We start from the raw sequence: 17673 nt of genomic DNA on the forward strand, positions 1-17673 counted from the left end.
TTTCTTCAAAGAAAGAAAAATTACACGGCCTGGTTTTTTTTCTGAATAAATAAATTTTTTGCACGGCCTAGTTTAACGGGTCGGTAATGGATATAATTTTCTTTGACAAAGATATCGATTTTTAAATAAAAAGAAACAATGCCATGCATGTTAGTATACGGTTTAAGTAATTAGAGGATACTGTTATTAAAAAATATAAAAATAGGGTGAGGTAGACCTCATTTATACGTTGGTCCAGTGCATCAAGAATCAAAAATAAACATGAAATATTTTTTACTTAGATGGTTAATATTAGGTGCATGATAAAAAGGTAAAACTGTAAATTGATAAACTCGATCTACCTCCCCTTCAACATCAGTTTGATTTTTTTAATGAAAACATACAAATGTCAATCTTCAAAGAATTATATATAGAAGTATGATTTTTTTTTTGAGATTATATATAGAAGTGTGATTAAAAAGCTCTCACGTTTCAAATATCAGTTTTCATATTTTACAGCGGATATTAAAACGAGTTCTTAGTGAGTAGTGACTAATTTCATTCTTTCTTTATGTTTTATCAAATTCAACAGATTGAGGGTTGCAATAATATAAAGCATATAATAAGAGAGACAAAAGAAGGGTCGACGTGAGCTTGATAGCATACAACTTGCCAATTTAATAATATGGTTAGACATGCTTCTTAGCGTTTAAGGTTTGTAATGATATTCTCCTAGTTGTCCATTCCAATGCCCCGAATGTCTTGTTCCGTAATGACCAATTGGATGCTATTTTCTTGTACACTTCTCTTCAACCTTTTTATTCATTCACACTCTCTTTTTGTTTCAATATATTTCTTTGATTTGTTTTCTTATCTCTCTTACCTACTATATCTCACATTTAATTATTTTTTTCCCCCTTTTCTGATAAGGTGAAGGTGTGGAAAGAGTGTCAACAAAAACTCATCATTTGACAAATTCAAATCTATTACTAGACTGCACTACTTCACAATTTTCTTTAATATACAGACAACGTAGAAATCAAATTCTCATCCTTCATTTTTCTCTCCTCCCAGTTTTCTTAATCATCTAAACATTCTCCCTCCCTCTCTTTTGCTATACACGAAAAAAAGAATTGATCATTAGCTGGTACCTCATTAGCTTCTCCTTAACTAAAAGCCTAAGTTAGGAGGTCCAATTGCTTTTGAACCCATTCATCATACTCTTGCAACATCTGCTGAAGTAGCAGTGGCACGAGCTTGTCCACTAAAGCTTGCATCATTCTGCATATATAGAGCCACATTTCTATGTTATTAATTCTGGTAGAATCATATAATACCAAAAGGAGATAAGTGCATCAGTGAAAACTACCAACATACTTTTGTTTCATGAGAGAAACCATTCACCTAAATCTGGCAAAAGTTCCGATTCAGTTTATCAGTTTTACACTGAGCGAGTTGCAAGATTCAAAAGTTACCATCCTTTAGTTGCAAGATTCAAAAGTCATGACCATAAGCAAGTAGAGTTACAACAGAGATATACGACAAACGATATTAGAATTAGGATTAGGTCTAACTCTATCCAATAGCTAACTCAGAGGTGAGGGGGACACCTTTCACACCCAATCTTGAACATTTGGAGCGTGAAGATTGCAGGACTGAACATTTATCGGTGACCTAATAAATGGATTTAGGATAGGCTATGAGACAAAATTTGACAAAGGGGGAGATTGTTGGAACATGTTGCCATGCATTTTGTCAAAACAACCGATTGTCGAAGCAGACGCCGTGGCATTTGATCTCGTGTAGCTAGGGCATCAGTCTTCAGCTTGTGTTTCTGTTGTGGGCCCTCTGAAGATTTACTGAAGATATGTTTTTGAGTTACTTGAGGAGCAAGTAGCTATTCCAGAAGGGTTTATTTGTTGAAACAATCTTTGTTAAAAGAACAAAGATTGGTTTCTATTTTTACTTGTGCAATAAGAAACCGAATCTATCAAGATTGCATTTTGAATTGCTGTTACTGCAATCTGTTTCTTCAGCCCGTGCCAACCCTAAAGCCCATGCTACCGCTGCTGAAGTCTATAAAAGGATGAAGACCTAAAACATGAAGGTGTCGAAGCTGATAGAGAGAGATCAAGTGTTTTAGGATTTGTTATTTGTGCTTTGTCCTTTGTTTAGTTGTGAATCCTCTTTGCTCACTGATTCTATAAAGCAAAGAAGGGTTCTGTGTGTTTGATTGCGTTCAAACTCTACTTGTTTATTGTGTTAACCAATCACTGTGGCAGTGATTGAGAGAAAGTGAGAGGGGCTCTCATACTTAGGTTGAGATTCTAAGTAGAAATACACTGGGTAGATTAGGAAGTGAACTATGAACTGAGTTGTTCATGAGTGTCTGTAATTCCTGAATCTTGAGATAGTGGATTTCCTTTCTTTGGGTGCAAACCCTCCAGACGTAGGTGAAAGTTTTCACTGAACTGGGTTAACAATTACTGTGTGTTCTTAGTTCTGTTGTTAAGTTTTGTTTTACTGTTAAGCAGTTGTCGAACCTCTTGTCCCGGCTTCGTGCAGGACAATGGTATCAGAGGGAACCTGAATTACAATTGGCATCAGAGCAGGCACCCTGTTCTGGTTGGGTGAGCTCCAGGGAGTTTTATTCAAGTTCTCATGGATAACAAGGAGGGAGGATCAGTCAATAGGCCACCCATTCTGGATGGTACTAACTATGACTACTGGAAGGTTCGCATGACAGTCTTTCTCAAATCAATTGACAACAAGACTTGGAAAGCTATTGTCAAGGGCTGGAAGCACCCCACTAAGACTGAGGTTGAAGGCACCTCTACTACTGTTGTGGAAAAACCTGAAGAAGAATGGACCAGTGTTGAAGATGAAGCTGCTCTTGGAAATTCAAAGGCTCTAAATGCTATCTTTAATGGAGTTGACAAGAATATGTTTAGGCTGATCAATACGTGTACTGTGGCTAAGGATGCTTGGGAAATTCTGAAAACTGCACATGAAGGAACTACTCGAGTAAGGATGTCAAGGCTTCAGATGCTTACTACTCAATTTGAAAATTTGATGATGACTGAAGAAGAGACTATTTCAGAATTCCACATGCGTGTCCGTGACTTGTCTAATGCTTCATTTGCTTTGGGAGAACCTATGTCAGATGAGAAGCTTGTAAGGAAGATCTTGAGATCTCTTCCTCAGAAGTTTGCTATGAAAGTCACTGCAATTGAGGAGGCTCAAGACATTGAGAACATGAAGGTTGATGAACTTATTAACTCTTTGCAGACATTTGAGTTAAAACTGAGTGGAAAATCTGAGAAGAAGAATAAGAGTATTGCCTTTGTGTCAAACACTGATGAAGGTGATGATGAAGATTGTGAGGGTGAAAATCTTTCTGAGGCTCTGGCCATGCTAGTAAGAAAATTCAACAGAGCATTGAGAAAGATTGACAAAAGAACCAGGCCTAATGTCCAGGACATGAAGTTCGATAACAAACCCAAGCTTTCCAATTCGCAGAGGAAGACCAAAGAAGAAGAAAGATCTGGTCAGAATAAAGGAGTGCAGTGTCATGAATGTGAGGGTATGGTCATATCAGGTCTGAATGCGCCACCTATCTAAAGAAGCAGAAGAAAGGTATGATGGTAACTTGGTCAGATGAAGACACTGAAGATGAGAAGGAGATATCTGCAAACAAAGTCAATGCTTTCTCTGGAACCATCTATGAGTCTGATACAAGTGATGAGGACATTACAGATGAGGAACTGGCTGAGACTTACAAGCTGCTACACATCAAGTGGGAAGAAGCATGTAAACTTGTGAGAGAAAAGCAAAGTGAGATAGAACAACTTGTCTCTCAGAATGAAAGGCTAAAAGAGCTCAGCACAAAGCTGAAGGAAGATCTGGAGGAATGGCAAAGACTTCAAGAGGAAGTGGCAACTCTGACAAGAAAGCTTGAAGCTACTCACAAATCTGTTAGAATGTTGAACAGTGGTTCTGATATGCTTGATGAAATTCTGAAAGAAACTAGCAAGCAAGGAGGGAGTCTGAAGGGAATTGACTTTGATTATAAAACAACAAACAAAGAAAATCAGAAAGGTTCAAAGAAATTTGTGTCTGCTGCAAAACAAACTGAATTCAAGAAGCCCAGAAATTATCACTTGTCAGATTCAGTGCCTCGACATGTACATCTGCATGTGAAACCCCAGCTTAAGCTTGACAAAACTGTACCTTGGAAGTGTCACTACTGTGGTAAGAATGGTCATATAAAGCCCTATTGTTACAGGTTATATGGTTATCCTCAGATGCACGAGAAAAAGTCTGTTCAGATGAGGAAGCAATGGAAGCCCAAGGGTGAAGTCAGATGTCAGGTAGCCTACACGTCCTTCAGAGCATCATCAAAGGAAGATTGGTATTTTGATAGTGGCTGCTCAAAGCACATGACAGGAAACAAGAGCTTCTTGCAAGACATCAGAAGTCACTCCACCAATTATGTTACTTTTGGAGATGGAGCTAAAGGAAAGATCAAGGGAGTAGGAAAACTTGTTAGCACAGAATCTCCTAACTTGAACAATGTGTTACTTGTAAATGGTTTAACAGCCAACCTAATCAGCATAAGTCAACTGTGTGATCAAGGATATAATGTGAAGTTCAATAAGATAGAATGTGTTGTGACCACTGATGATGAGAGGAGTCAGATCAAAAGACAACTGTTATATGTGGACATCAGAAGAAAGAGCTCATGTTTCCAGATGTTTGTTAACTAAAGAAGATGAGGTGAATGTATGGCATCAAAGACTAGGACATCTCAACTACAGGAGCATGCAAAAGATTCTTGCAGATGAAGCAATAAGGGGATTGCCCAATTTGAGCTTGGGAGAAGGAAAGCTATGTGGAGAATGTCAGATTGGTAAGCAAACCAAGGTGCCACACAAGATGCTCCAGCATCAGACCACGACAAAGGTTCTGGAATTGCTTCACATGGATCTCATGGGTCTCATGCAGGTTGAAAGCTTGGGAGGAAAAAGGTATGTTTTTGTCTGTGTAGATGATTTTTCAAGGTATACATGGGTTGAATTTATGAGAGAAAAATCAGAGACTTTTGAAATATTCAAGAATCTATGTATGAGACTTCAGAATGAGAAGGACTGTGTGATTGTGAGAATCAGAAGTGATCATGGAAGGGAGTTTGAGAATTCAAAATTCTTGGAGTTCTGTGGAACAGAAGGTATTAGCCATGAATTTTCTGCCCCCGTCACTCCACAGCAGAATGGAATAGTTGAAAGGAAAAATAGAACTCTCCAGGAATCAGCTAGAGTAATGTTACATGCTAAGAAGATTCCACACCAGTTTTGGGCTGAAGCTATGAGTACTGCCTGTTACATACATAATAGAGTTACCATCAGGGCAGGGACATCCTCCACACAGTATGAGCTATGGAAAGGTAGAAAACCGTCTGTAAAATACTTTCACATATTTGGAAGTAAATGTTATATCCTTGCAGATCGTGATCCTAAGAGGAAGCTTGATCCTAGAAGTGATGAAGGAATTTTCATGGGATACTCTATAAACAGCAAAGCTTATAGAGTTTTTAACTCTCGTACAAGGACCATGATGGAATCTGTGAATGTGACTGTGGATGATGAACCAAGAAAGAAGGAAGAAGCAATTTTGAATGAAGACGATGATGGTGCTGATGTTCCAGCCGATGCTCCAGCAACCGCCCTCGACAATGAGTCAGAAACAAGTGCTGATGAAAAGGAAGACAAAGATATCACATCAAACAAAGCTCCATCAATCAGGGTTCAGAAGAATCATCCTCAAGAAAACATTATTGGTAATCTTTAAGAAGGGGTGACTACCAGATCCAGAAGTATAATTGCTCACAGTTGTTTCATCTCTAAGATAGAACCCAAGAATGTTAATGAAGCTCTCACTGATGAATACTGGATAAATGCTATGCAAGAGGAGCTAGAGCAGTTCAGAAGAAATGAAGTGTGGGAGTTAGTGCCTAGACCTGAAGAAGTAAACATCATTGGCACTAAGTGGATCTTCAAGAACAAATCAGATGAAACTGGAACAGTTACAAGGAATAAAGCAAGGCTAGTGATGACCCGGGTTTATATGATGTTTTTATGGTTTTTCCTTGTAGGTTTTGAGTCTTTTTCTTGTGTCTCATGTAGTGTTTCATTCATTCTCATGCATTTTTATTCTTTTCTTTAGTCTTTATTTTGTTTTGGTAATTTAGTAGTTTTATAGGTAGTTTTCTTGCATTTTAAGTAAAGTTTAGGACTTGCATGGTTTTGTTGTGTTTTATGAAGGAACTCTTGTGCTAATGAGCTCTTTGAGCTTCTAGAATCTTCCTTGACTTGTTGGTTAGGTTTGGAGAGCAGAAACTGAAGGAGAAAGAAGGCCAAGAAGCATGGAATTGATGAAGAACTTAAAGAGATTGAAAAGAGGAGTTTCAGAAGCCAAAAAGTCCTTTTCAGGCGAGCTTAAGCGCTTAGGCGCTGGGAATGGGCGCCTAGGCGCCAATTAGCTCCAGAGAGCATGTTTTGGGCATGCAATTGGCGCTCAGGCGCTCTGAATTGGCGCCTGAGCGCCCAGAACAGCTCAGACTCGGGAATTTTGCCTATAAATAGGATTTTAGTCATTTTCTTTTGTAATCTTTTGATACTTTGTAAAATTCAGAGGTAGAGGATCATCTAGGAGAGTGAGAGAGGGCTTCCAAGCTTGTGTTCAAGGTTCTTAGCCAAGCATGGCTCTTGCCATGCTTGGCTAATCTCTCTTCTTTTACTTTGATTTTCTTTGTAAGACTTTTTGTATTTGAGTTATAATCTTAAGTTCTTTCCCACATGTTCTTCTTCTTTCCTTGAATCCCATATCCATGCTTTATATTTCAAGTTAGAACATGTGCTAGCTTTATGCTTTTCTATAATATAACGGAAGTTTGTTATAGATTAGGGACTTGTTATGGGATTACCTCTTCTATACTTGCTACTAGGAATAGAGGAAGAGTTGGGGTTTGATGGCCTGAATTTGCATGATCTAAAACCTCATATAAATGACTAAGTACACAAGGAATTGGGCTTAGCTTTTAGTATGAGAGAATTGCTTATGTGAGGAATCAATAAGTGAGTAACTAGGCTATATCATCAAGGAGAGATCCATGAGAACATGTGTTTAGAATGATGTACTTGAATTGACTAGTTGAACAAGAACCCAAAGCATGTTATTATTTTCTGAATTGTCTTTTTATTTTTCCTTTTCCTTATTACTACTTCAACATATCTCTTATTCAATAAAACCAACCTTCAAACTCAAAGCTTAAACTGAATTTAGTCACTCACAATCCCTGTGGTTCGATATTTAAAACCGGGTGGATTCGTACACTTGCGGATTTACCAACAGCTAGTTGCTCAAGGATATACTCAGATAGAAGGAGTTGATTTTGATGAAACCTTTGCTCCGGTAGCTAGACTGGAATCTATAAGACTCCTGTTAGGTGTTGCTTGTCTCTTGAAGTTCAGACTTTATCAGATGGATGTGAAGAGTGCTTTTCTGAATGGCTATTTGAGTGAAGAAGTTTATGTTGAACAGCCTAGAGGATTTACAGATCCACATCATCCAGATCATGTGTACAAGTTGAGGAAGGCCTTGTATGGCTTGAAGCAAGCACCTAGGGCTTGGTATGAAAGGTTAACTGAATTCCTTGTAAGCAATGGTTACAGTAAGGGTGAAATTGATAAAACTTTGTTTGTGAAGAATGACAAAGGTAAGCTCATGATAGCACAGATTTATGTGGATGACATTGTCTTTGGAGGAATGTCGAACTCCATGGTGGAGCATTTCGTCCGACAAATGAAATCTGAATTTGAGATGAGCCTAGTTGGTGAATTGAATTATTTTCTAGGACTACAAGTCAAACAAATGGAGGATTCTATGTTCATATCACAGAGTAAGTATGCTAAAGGGTTAGTCAAGAAGTTTGGGCTTGAAAAGGCTGGTCACAAGAGAACTCCTGCTGCTACACACATCAAACTTTCCAAGGATGAACAGGGGGAAGATGTTGATCAAAGTCTCTATAGAAGCATGATTGGTAGCTTGTTGTATCTCACTGCTAGCAGACCAGACATCACATTTGCTGTCGGAGTTTGTGCTAGGTATCAGGCAGCTCCTAAAGTCAGTCATCTGCTACAAGTCAAGAGAATTATCAAGTACATCAATGGCACAAGTGACTATGGTATTCTCTATACTCATGATACAAATTCCTCTTTAGTTGGATTCTGTGATGCAGATTGGGCAGGTAGTGCAAATGATCGAAAGAGCACATCCGGTGGATGTTTCTTCCTAGGGAATAATTTGATTTCATGGTTTAGCAAGAAGCAGAATTGTGTCTCATTGTCTACAGCTGAAGCAGAATATATTGCAGCAGGAAGTAGTTGTACACAACTCATGTGGATGAAGCAAATGCTAAAGGAGTATGATGTTGAACAGGATGTCATGACATTGTACTGCGACAATCTCAGTGCAATTAATATTTCTAAGAATCCCATACAACATAGCAGGACCAAGCATATTGACATTAGACATCATTTTATTAGAGACTTGGTGGAAGATAAAATTGTTAATTTGGATCATGTTACAACTGACAAGCAATTGGCTGATATTTTCACAAAACCCCTTGATGCAATCACTTTTGAAAAATTAAGAGGAAGTCTAGGGATTTGTTTTTCTGATGCATAGCAATTAGCATGCCCCAGTGTGTTAACGGCTAGTTTATTCTTGGTCATCACTAACTGCCGTTGTGACATCAGCAGAGAGAAAGTTACTTCATGGTTCACTTATCCTATAACTACCTCCAACGGGCAAATTGTGTTCTCTCAACCGCTTGTGCATCTATCTTCTTCCTGTCATATCATCTCTCATTTGCAATTCTATTTCGTTGTTCTGTACTCTGTTTGTAATTGCTCTCGATTCATCATGTCTCAAAGTTCAGGAAAGAAGGAATCTGTCTAGGCCAAGGTTGAAAGAACTGCTAAAGGAGTCAAGTGTATGGGTTTGAAGAGTGATTCTTCTCAACCATCTTCTGTGTCCAAGAAAGCCCCCAAGAAGATGAGATCAAGAAACCCAACGTGTAAGGTCTACAAATCACAGGTCAAGAACAGCAAAACCCCAAATGTTCCTATCCTTGAGGATGTTCCTGACAAAGAGGAAATCAATGATGAAGATTCTCCTGTGAAATCACCCCCTGATGTTGTGCCTCAACATCTGGGTCTTTGGAAAGGTCTACTCAAGAAAATTCGGGAAAGGATTCCACTGCTCATGAAGATTCCGGTGGTGCTACCCAGCCTGATATCTCTGTATCATTCTCTTCTAAGGATGCTGATCCAAAGAATGATAACTTTGCGGGTATCAACTCTGAAGAACCAATCCAGGATCCTGCCTCTGTTCAGAACATATCTGATGATGCTTCTGATGATGTTCCTCTGACTGAGACCTTTGCTGATAGTGTTGCTGCGAGGATGAAGATGAAAAGAAGGATTTCTTCTCCTGAAGTCACTCCTCCTCCATCAAAGAAATCCAGACAGGCCAGTGTGAAGAGTAAGGGAAAGCAAAAGGAAGAAAAGACTCCCACTGAGAAGAAGAAGAGGAAGATTTCAGTTGAAGTTGAAGACTCTGAGTCAGATGTTGAAGTCGGTGTCCAGGACATTCGATCTTCTGAGAAAAAGAAGTTCTCTGGTAAGCGTATTCCTCAGAATGTTCCTGCTGTTCCTATTGATAGAGTGTCTTTCCACTTAGAAGAGAATGTTCAGAAGTGGAAGTTTGTTTGCAAGAGGAGAATGGCCAAGGAAAGGGAAGTTGGTTCTGATGTTCTTGAATGCAGAGATGTAATTGCACTAATTGAGAAAGCAGGTCTGATGAAGACTATTCAGAATGTTGGAAGGTGCTATGAGAAGCTTGTGAGAGAGTTCTTGGTGAATCTCTCTGTTGATGTAGGACTTCCTGACAGTGCAGAATTCAGGAAAGTCTATGTGCGGGCTGAATGTGTGATGTTCTCACCTGCTGTGATCAATCAAGCACTTTGCAGAAGTGCTATTGACTTTGTTGATGAAGAAGTGTCCATGGATGATGTTGCCAAGGAGCTTACTGCAGGTCATGTGAAGAAGTGGCCCAGCAAGAAGTTGTTGTCTACTGGAAATCTCAGTGTGAAGTATGCTATTCTTAACAGGATTGGTGCGGTAAATTGGGTTCCTACTCAGCATACCTCTGGTGTTTCTGCAACGCTTGCCAAGTTGATCTACAGGATTGGCAAGTCTATTGCTTTTGATTTTGGAACTTTCGTGTTTGAGCAAACATTGAAGCATGCTGATACTTGTGCTGTGAAGCTGCCTGTGTCATTTCCTTCACTTCTTACTGAGATCATACTGAAGCAACATCCTCAGATTCTCAGGGCTGATGATGTGGCTATGTCTCGTGGTGTTCCAATCACTTTGGATCAACGTTTGTTTCTGGAGCCACATGTGCTAGACATTGCTTTACCAACCAGCAGAACATCTGCTCCTCCTGTGACTGAATCTGGCACTAAGGCCATAATTGCTGAATTACTGGAAGTCTCCAAGGCTTTGCAGGAGACAATCAGGGTGAGTACTGCCAGGAAGCTCAAAGTTGATGCGTTGCTACACAAGCTTCAAGAAGAAGAATGTCAAGGTGGTGAGCACAGTGCTGCTGCTACAGCTGCTCAGAAAGCGGGTAATGAAGAGGTGGAAGGTTCTGAAGAAAGTGCAGAAGGGTCTGGAGAGGAGTCAAGTTCTGAAGACTAGTTTGCTCTGATCTTGTGCTATTTTCTTTTGTTTTTGGATGCACCCTTTGCAAATTTGTGCTAAAAAGGGGGAGTAGTTAGTTGGATTGAAGATTCTATCTGCTGTAATGTTTTTTGTTTCTACTGTGAAGTTGCTTCTGATCGTGTTAGCTTTGATAGTGTTAGCTTTGGTTTGTTCAAGACAATGGTTATTTTTGTTTCAAGAGGCTATGTTTGTTTCAAGAGGCATGTTCTGATAGCAGTGTTTTTTTTCCTGATGGGAATTACTTCTGAAACGTTACTTCTGAAACGTTACTTCTGATAGTAGTACTTCTGATCATGTGCTGTCAGCTTCTGATGGTAGTATTTCTGATACGATGATGTTCAAGCTGATCTATTTTGGTGTCATCATGTGCTAAGGCTGATTGTACTTCTGGTTGTGTGTTTGTGCTGCTAAGTGGTTTGTTCCGACTATGCCTTCTGAAGTATGGTAGTTGGTTGTGTAGATGTATCAGTTGAGGGGGAGTTCGGACTAAGGGGGAGAATTGTTTCTCTAGTTTTTATCTTCTCTGATTGTGAGTTGTTTTAGACAAAATTTGACAAAGGGGGAGATTGTTGGAACATGTTGCCATGCATTTTGTCAAAACAACCGATTGTCGAAGCAGATGTCGTGGCATCTGATCTCGTGTAGCTAGGGCATCAGTCCTCAGCTTGTGTTTCTGTTGTGGGCCCTCTGAAGATTTACTGAAGATATGTTTTTGAGTTACTTGAGGAGCAAGTAGCTATTCCAGAAGGGTTTATTTGTTGGGTTGTTATTTGTTGAAACAATCTTTGTTAAAAGATTGGTTTCTATCTTTACTTGTGCAATAAGAAACCGAATCTATCAAGATTGCGTTTTGAATTGCTGTTACTGCAATCTGTTTCTTCAGCCCGTGTCAACCCTAAAGCCCATGCTACCGCTGCTGAAGTCTATAAAAGGATGAAAACCTAAACATGAAGGTGTCGAAGCTGATAGAGAGAGATCAAGTGTTTTAGGATTTGTTATTTGTGCTTTGTCCTTTGTTTAGTTGTGAATCTTCTTTGCTCACTGATTCTATAAAGCAAAGAAGGGTTCTGTGTGTTTGATTGCGTTCAAACTCTACTTGTTTATTGTGTTAACCAATCACTGTGGCAGTGATTGAGAGAAAGTGAGAGGGGCTCTCATACTTAGGTTGAGATTCTAAGTAGAAATACACTGGGTAGATTAGGAAGTGAACTATGAACTGAGTTGTTCATGAGTGTCTGTAATTCCTGAATCTTGAGATAGTGGATTTCCTTTCTTTGGGTGCAAACCCTCCAGACGTAGGTGAAAGTTTTCACTGAACTGGGTTAACAATTACTGTGTGTTCTTAGTTCTGTTGTTAAGTTTTGTTTTACTGTTAAGCAGTTGTCGAACCTCTTGTCCCGGCTTCGTGCAGGACAATCGTATCAGAGGGAACCTGAATTACATTATGGTTTCACACAGACTATATAGAGAAGCCTAAAATTATAGCTGGAGAATTCTCTCTAGACTTAGTACCTAATACCAACGAAGGAAAAGACCTTTAGCACTAAACTTAAAACAATTACACATGACAACAGCCAGTGATAACTGGGTAATACTTTGTGAAGCAAAACACATAATCAGAAAACTTAACCATGAGAAATGTGTAATACATGACGAAAAAGGATAAAATCGAGAATTCAAGATTACTAACGAAATAACTCACATATTTCCAGGACCCTCGACAGCTGAAATAGGCATCATGGTAAATGGGCGTGTGTAGATCTGCAAAACAGAGATCTTTCTGTTAGAAATGAGAGGCAAATGCAAACTGCAGTAATATGATACTGAAACACAGTTATTATAATAACATTTTTTTTTTAATTTTTTCACTTTATAGCATAGGTATATGCAGTTACAGAAATTGAATTAGAAAGGATTAAGGATAAATAGGGAAAGTTAACTTAAAACTTAAAAGTTTCTTACAAAAATCAACTAAATCCCCAGGCTTTCTTTCCCATGAGGCTACAATATAATTTGCATTAAGGTGGTATCCAAGTAAGGTAGTTCATGGTCAAATCATCGTAACATTAAGATTAACGCGTGTCTACCCCCAAGAGAGAGAAAGAAATATGGATGTAATAGGATATGCAATATTTATATATTTTATGAGCATAAGACCAACCTCAAGTGTGAGATTTAACTTAAGATCAACTTCTAAAAATGATTCAGCATTAGCACCACCCCAAGTCATGTGATTTATCATGAATGCTGCAAATCCATAGAAATAATTAATAGACATTACTGTGGCAGATCTAAAAAACACTGAATGACAACAAAAGGAGTCACGTGATAATGCAATTCAGCATAAAACTGTTACAACTTAAAAGACTAGCTAAGTAGCTAGTATAAAGAACATATTATCATTGGTTTTTGAATAAATTTCAACTAATATGGAGAAAGAATTTTTTAAGTCTCCATCAATGAATAAAAGTCTCAAAGTCAATTGTTCTTTTCATAAGTGGCCAATTGCATAGCTTTGCATCTAGTCAACTAAATAAAGTCAATTAACTTTCCATTATTTTCAGAGGAGGAGGCTGTGAGAGCAGCATAATTTTTCCCAATCCTTATAATAGGTTGAACCAAACATATTTCTCTGTCTTAGGGAAGACATGTGTTTCTTTGTACAAGGTTCTAGACATCAAATAATCATTCTTCAAATTCAAGTTAGTTATATCCCATAAACAATATATGACCAGGATCCTATACTACGTACTATGTATGCACACAGTACATCAAGATACCTGAAAAATGGTCGTTTTGCTGTTCCACAACTTCTGAACCCTCAAACTGTGAATAATATAGTTAATTATCCAACAATGGCATGGTATAGTATAAGTGACTAAACAATGTTTCAAAGATGCATGTTCAATCAAAGTATCAAACTAAGGTTCATATTGCATGTACTGAGGACATTAATCAATATGCGTGTTTTACGCAAATCGTTAACTAAAATTTCTTTAAAAGTGCATGAAGACTTGGAATTTGGAAATTTAGCAATATTACTAGTAATCTTATTCATTCATTCCCCCCCGCGTCTCTCATATACACAGGAAGAGTTAAGATACATTGACACAAGTGTGAAAATTTACATACTTCAACTATCTGATAACTCCTTAAAAAATCGACTCTGAGAAATCTAATTTATACATTGACTTTCTACACCAAATATTTTTATAAATTTTAAACATTTTCATGTGATTTTAATTTTAGCATGAACAATGAACATTGATGGGCCTCCTTGTGTTCTATTTTTAGCATTGAGGCCACAGTTTCTATCAAACATTCTTAGAGTAACATTGATTTTTCATTTTCACCAGTGTCAATGTAATTTATTTTCTCAGTACACCACACACAAGATAGGATGTGTTGACACGTGAAAATACACACATAAGCACACAAGATAGTTTTTCACCGCAGTATCAATGCATACTATCTTATGTGTGGGTATATGTGAATGTGTTTTTATTCCTTCTATTGCTCTCACCAAAAAAATAAAGGTTTAAAATCATGTTGCAAACTTCTATTTTTTTTGGGAGGGGGGGGGGGGAGGTCACACCTTACAAGAAATCATCTCAACCAAGCACCCATCATCTGTTGCGGTAACCCGCAGATTCAGGATAGGGGAAGCTTCAAAGTTGAAAAATCGAAGTTTAGGCAGTTCACACCTACACCCGAGAAATTTTCAGATTCAGACTTCTGCCATAACCAAAGAGCAATAAGATATTTGCCAATTGTGAGATTTCATACAAGTGTTCAGCAAAAGAAAAGAAGTTTTTGCTGTCTAAAAGCTGAGAGCTTCAAAGAATTGTTTAAATGATAATGCATTCCAAATAGTATTTTGATTTTCCACTTATTTTGAATAAGATGCAGCTGAGCCTGTCAGCTGAAGTACGTCATTTATAATGAATATCAGTAAGGGCACCTAAGTTAAAGATACACAACTTTCCAGGGGAATTATGCAAATCAGCTGCTTATCTACTCATGTTCTTCACAAATGAGAATGAACATATAAAAATAATAGTAATAATTTTGGGTAGTTTCCTCTTCAGCAAAATTCAACTCAAGACCCTTTTATGCTTATATGTATTGCCAATGCCGAATACAGCAAAAGAATCATGTATGACCTTAGCTTGTAAACTGGTCTTCAACTTATTGGCTCTAATTTATCGTCAACATTTAGATGAGTAAGGCTATGTTTGTTTTTCTGTTTCAAGTTATGTTTGATTCATGGGAATGCCCAATCACACTTTCCAAGAAACTTAACGTGAAAGAGGCTTTTAACATTCGTCCACATTCAGTTGATTGAACGTAAAACAACTCGGCCTAAAAGTATTTGCATTTTCCAAATCATTGAAAGAATAACTTCGGCCACTAAACACAATTAAAGATGGGGCAGACCTGTATGTGTTAGCACCAAGAGATTGAAATGACTGCAAGGCCTTCGTGTTCAGTACTGAAGCAATTGCACTAGGTTGGCTTAGAAATTCACTGATGGGGTATCTCTTGCCCCCAAGAACATCATCATATGTTGGCAGTTTAACTCTATCCTTTTTTGCAGCAAATAAATTTGCTTTCTTCGAATTAGAGTCCGACGAAGTCACTGCCTTGATGTCTATTTTCTTCCTTAAAGTTAAAAAATCATGGATAAAAGTAGTAACTCTTAGAAAAGATCAAAATTTACAAGAGTTGAGGCATACAATTCAACAGAAAAGAAAATTGATAGAAAATAAACAAATAAACATTAATCTAACTTCTTTGATAAAACAAAAAGAAAAAGGTGCCACAGCAAATATTCATAGCAAACAATGTATATGTAAATGGAAAAAGAAGTACTACAAATGGAAATCACGAATATGTCAACATATAAATGGTAATCTGGTGTCTATGATAAATCACAACACAAACAAGGTGCTGCAAGAAGTTCTCATCATTGAACACTATTGCAGAGACCGGGGTAGCCCGGGGAAAAGTTTATAATTCTCCCGGTGGACCGAGTACTATGTCCTCCTTTCAATAAATCATGACAAATACGCACGTATGGTTAATTATCCATATAATTATAAAAAACCTCTCACTTTTTCTCCAGTTTTGGGAGTACCGAATGTTTAGTACTTCAGGATGACCGGAATTTTTCTCGATAACCGAACACGACAAACCTTAAGGCATTCGATATATGAGTGTCATTTATAGGGGACACTAAACTCACACTTGAATCCAGATCAGACACATGTTCATAGCAAATCATGTGTATGTAAATGGGGAGAAAAGGTACCAGAACAGTTTTCGCCTCTTAATTGAGAGTCTTGAATGGCATGGGATGGGATAATAGGATACCCAAAGCTCACAAACCAAACCAAGAAAAATCAACAAGTATATGTAATACCCATAAGTATATTAACACTATTAATTTGGAAGGTCTATCTCATTTGAGGGTTGCTCCAAACTTTATAAAAATTATCTCTGTGTTATCTCTAGCCAATGTGGGACTTCTAAGAAACACCCTTACGGTTACAATGTAAGCAAGCGAGTTAAATGCAATAAACTAACCCGTGGCTGAATTTTTGCAGGGTGGAGGAGCGTTGTCCATGGCTGTACCACTTGTTACTCAAAAGGATAGCTTTTGCTGCAAAATGAAAGGGAACCCATTAGTGTTCAAATTGGGAGTAGGGAAAAGAAGTAAAGAAAGCATTGGTTAGAAGCCATAGCATACTCACTCACCCATTAAGCTAATCTCTTTGGTATGTGTGATAGTTGGGAGTTGGAGATTACAGATGAGCTAGCCTCATCTCTCAGAAATGCCACTGTCACTCACAAACCTTTAATGGAAAAAATGCAGCTTACTAACCGCTAAAGTATTGTTCTTCTGTGGATATGGCTCTCAATAAATGTATTTATATAGATAGAATTTGTATTCTCATTCTTACAAGACAAATAGAGCTCTTTCCTTAAAAAAAATGCTATAATAGCAATTCTAATTCTTTTAATTTAGAATTTATATAGTGTCTCTTCAACTTTTTAGCTAATTATTTTTTAATAATTAAATTTGGGACTTTTTTTAAACAACAGATTATTAAAATTTCATTTTATATTAAAAGAGGTTTTTTAAATAAATTCAAGATAAATATTGGGTAAAATCACCCTAGCTTAGGTGACAATAATATTTTGACATATTAAAAATATTTGTTCGGTTTACCCTGAATTTAACATATAAAATCTTAAATTAAGAAACATAGTATAAATTAAATTCAATAAAATTTAAAGGAATTTATAGGATAATATGGAGATTAATAATTCATTTTTGAGTAGATATATAACTTGATGCCGGAAAGATTCTTCACTCATTTTTTCTTCTACTTCTTAAAAACTAGCTTGCATTTATATAGATGATGTTATTAAAGTCACTGCACAAATTGTGGATAAATCTAGGTGGCATCATATACTCAACTTTTATCTACCACATATTTTCACTAGTACCAGTTGAGCAACTTTTCATACCAAAATCTTTGCTCCAAATCAATTAGTTAGCAACTTAGTAAGATAAAAACATTCACCAATTTGTTAGCATGAGCCATGGGATACTTACTATCGAAGCCGCATGTTTGCATGAAGGGAGAAAATGGCTCTCTTTTGTTAGTCACATCACACATTTTTGGAATTCTTCTATATTTAATTTTAAAATGAAAATCAATTTTTGGAAGAAGCTTTCTTGAGTAGTTTCTTAGTGCTAGAAACAATTCCGAAAAAGGGAAGTTTTTTTTAATAGGAAAAAAGAGAAGTTGATCCAAACATGCTATAAAGCTTGCAATTT

At 37.4% G+C, this 17673-nt stretch overlaps 1 protein-coding gene across 2 annotated transcripts; it reads right to left on the reverse strand.

Annotated features, from left to right (window-relative positions):
- Nucleotides 1-483: 483 nt before the first annotated feature.
- Nucleotides 484-16730, reverse strand: LOC130720394 (uncharacterized). 2 transcript variants are annotated; one of them, XM_057571031.1, is made up of 8 exons: nt 16584-16724; nt 16413-16488; nt 15264-15477; nt 14422-14530; nt 13607-13652; nt 12988-13073; nt 12529-12587; nt 484-1260 (listed from the first exon to the last, which is right to left on the reverse strand). In XM_057571031.1, the coding sequence occupies exons 2-8, from the start codon at nt 16450-16452 to the stop codon at nt 1158-1160; spliced, it is 657 nt and encodes a 218-aa protein (XP_057427014.1). In that variant the 5' UTR covers nt 16453-16488; nt 16584-16724; the 3' UTR covers nt 484-1157. The 2 variants fall into 2 exon arrangements, with proteins under 2 accessions (XP_057427014.1, XP_057427013.1); XM_057571030.1 differs by having other exon boundaries at nt 493-1260; nt 15264-15488; nt 16584-16730.
- Between the last annotated feature and the right edge of the window lie 943 nt (nt 16731-17673).

Source organism: Lotus japonicus, chromosome 5, assembly GCF_012489685.1.
Source record: "Lotus japonicus ecotype B-129 chromosome 5, LjGifu_v1.2".
Taxonomy (NCBI): Eukaryota; Viridiplantae; Streptophyta; class Magnoliopsida; order Fabales; family Fabaceae; genus Lotus; species Lotus japonicus.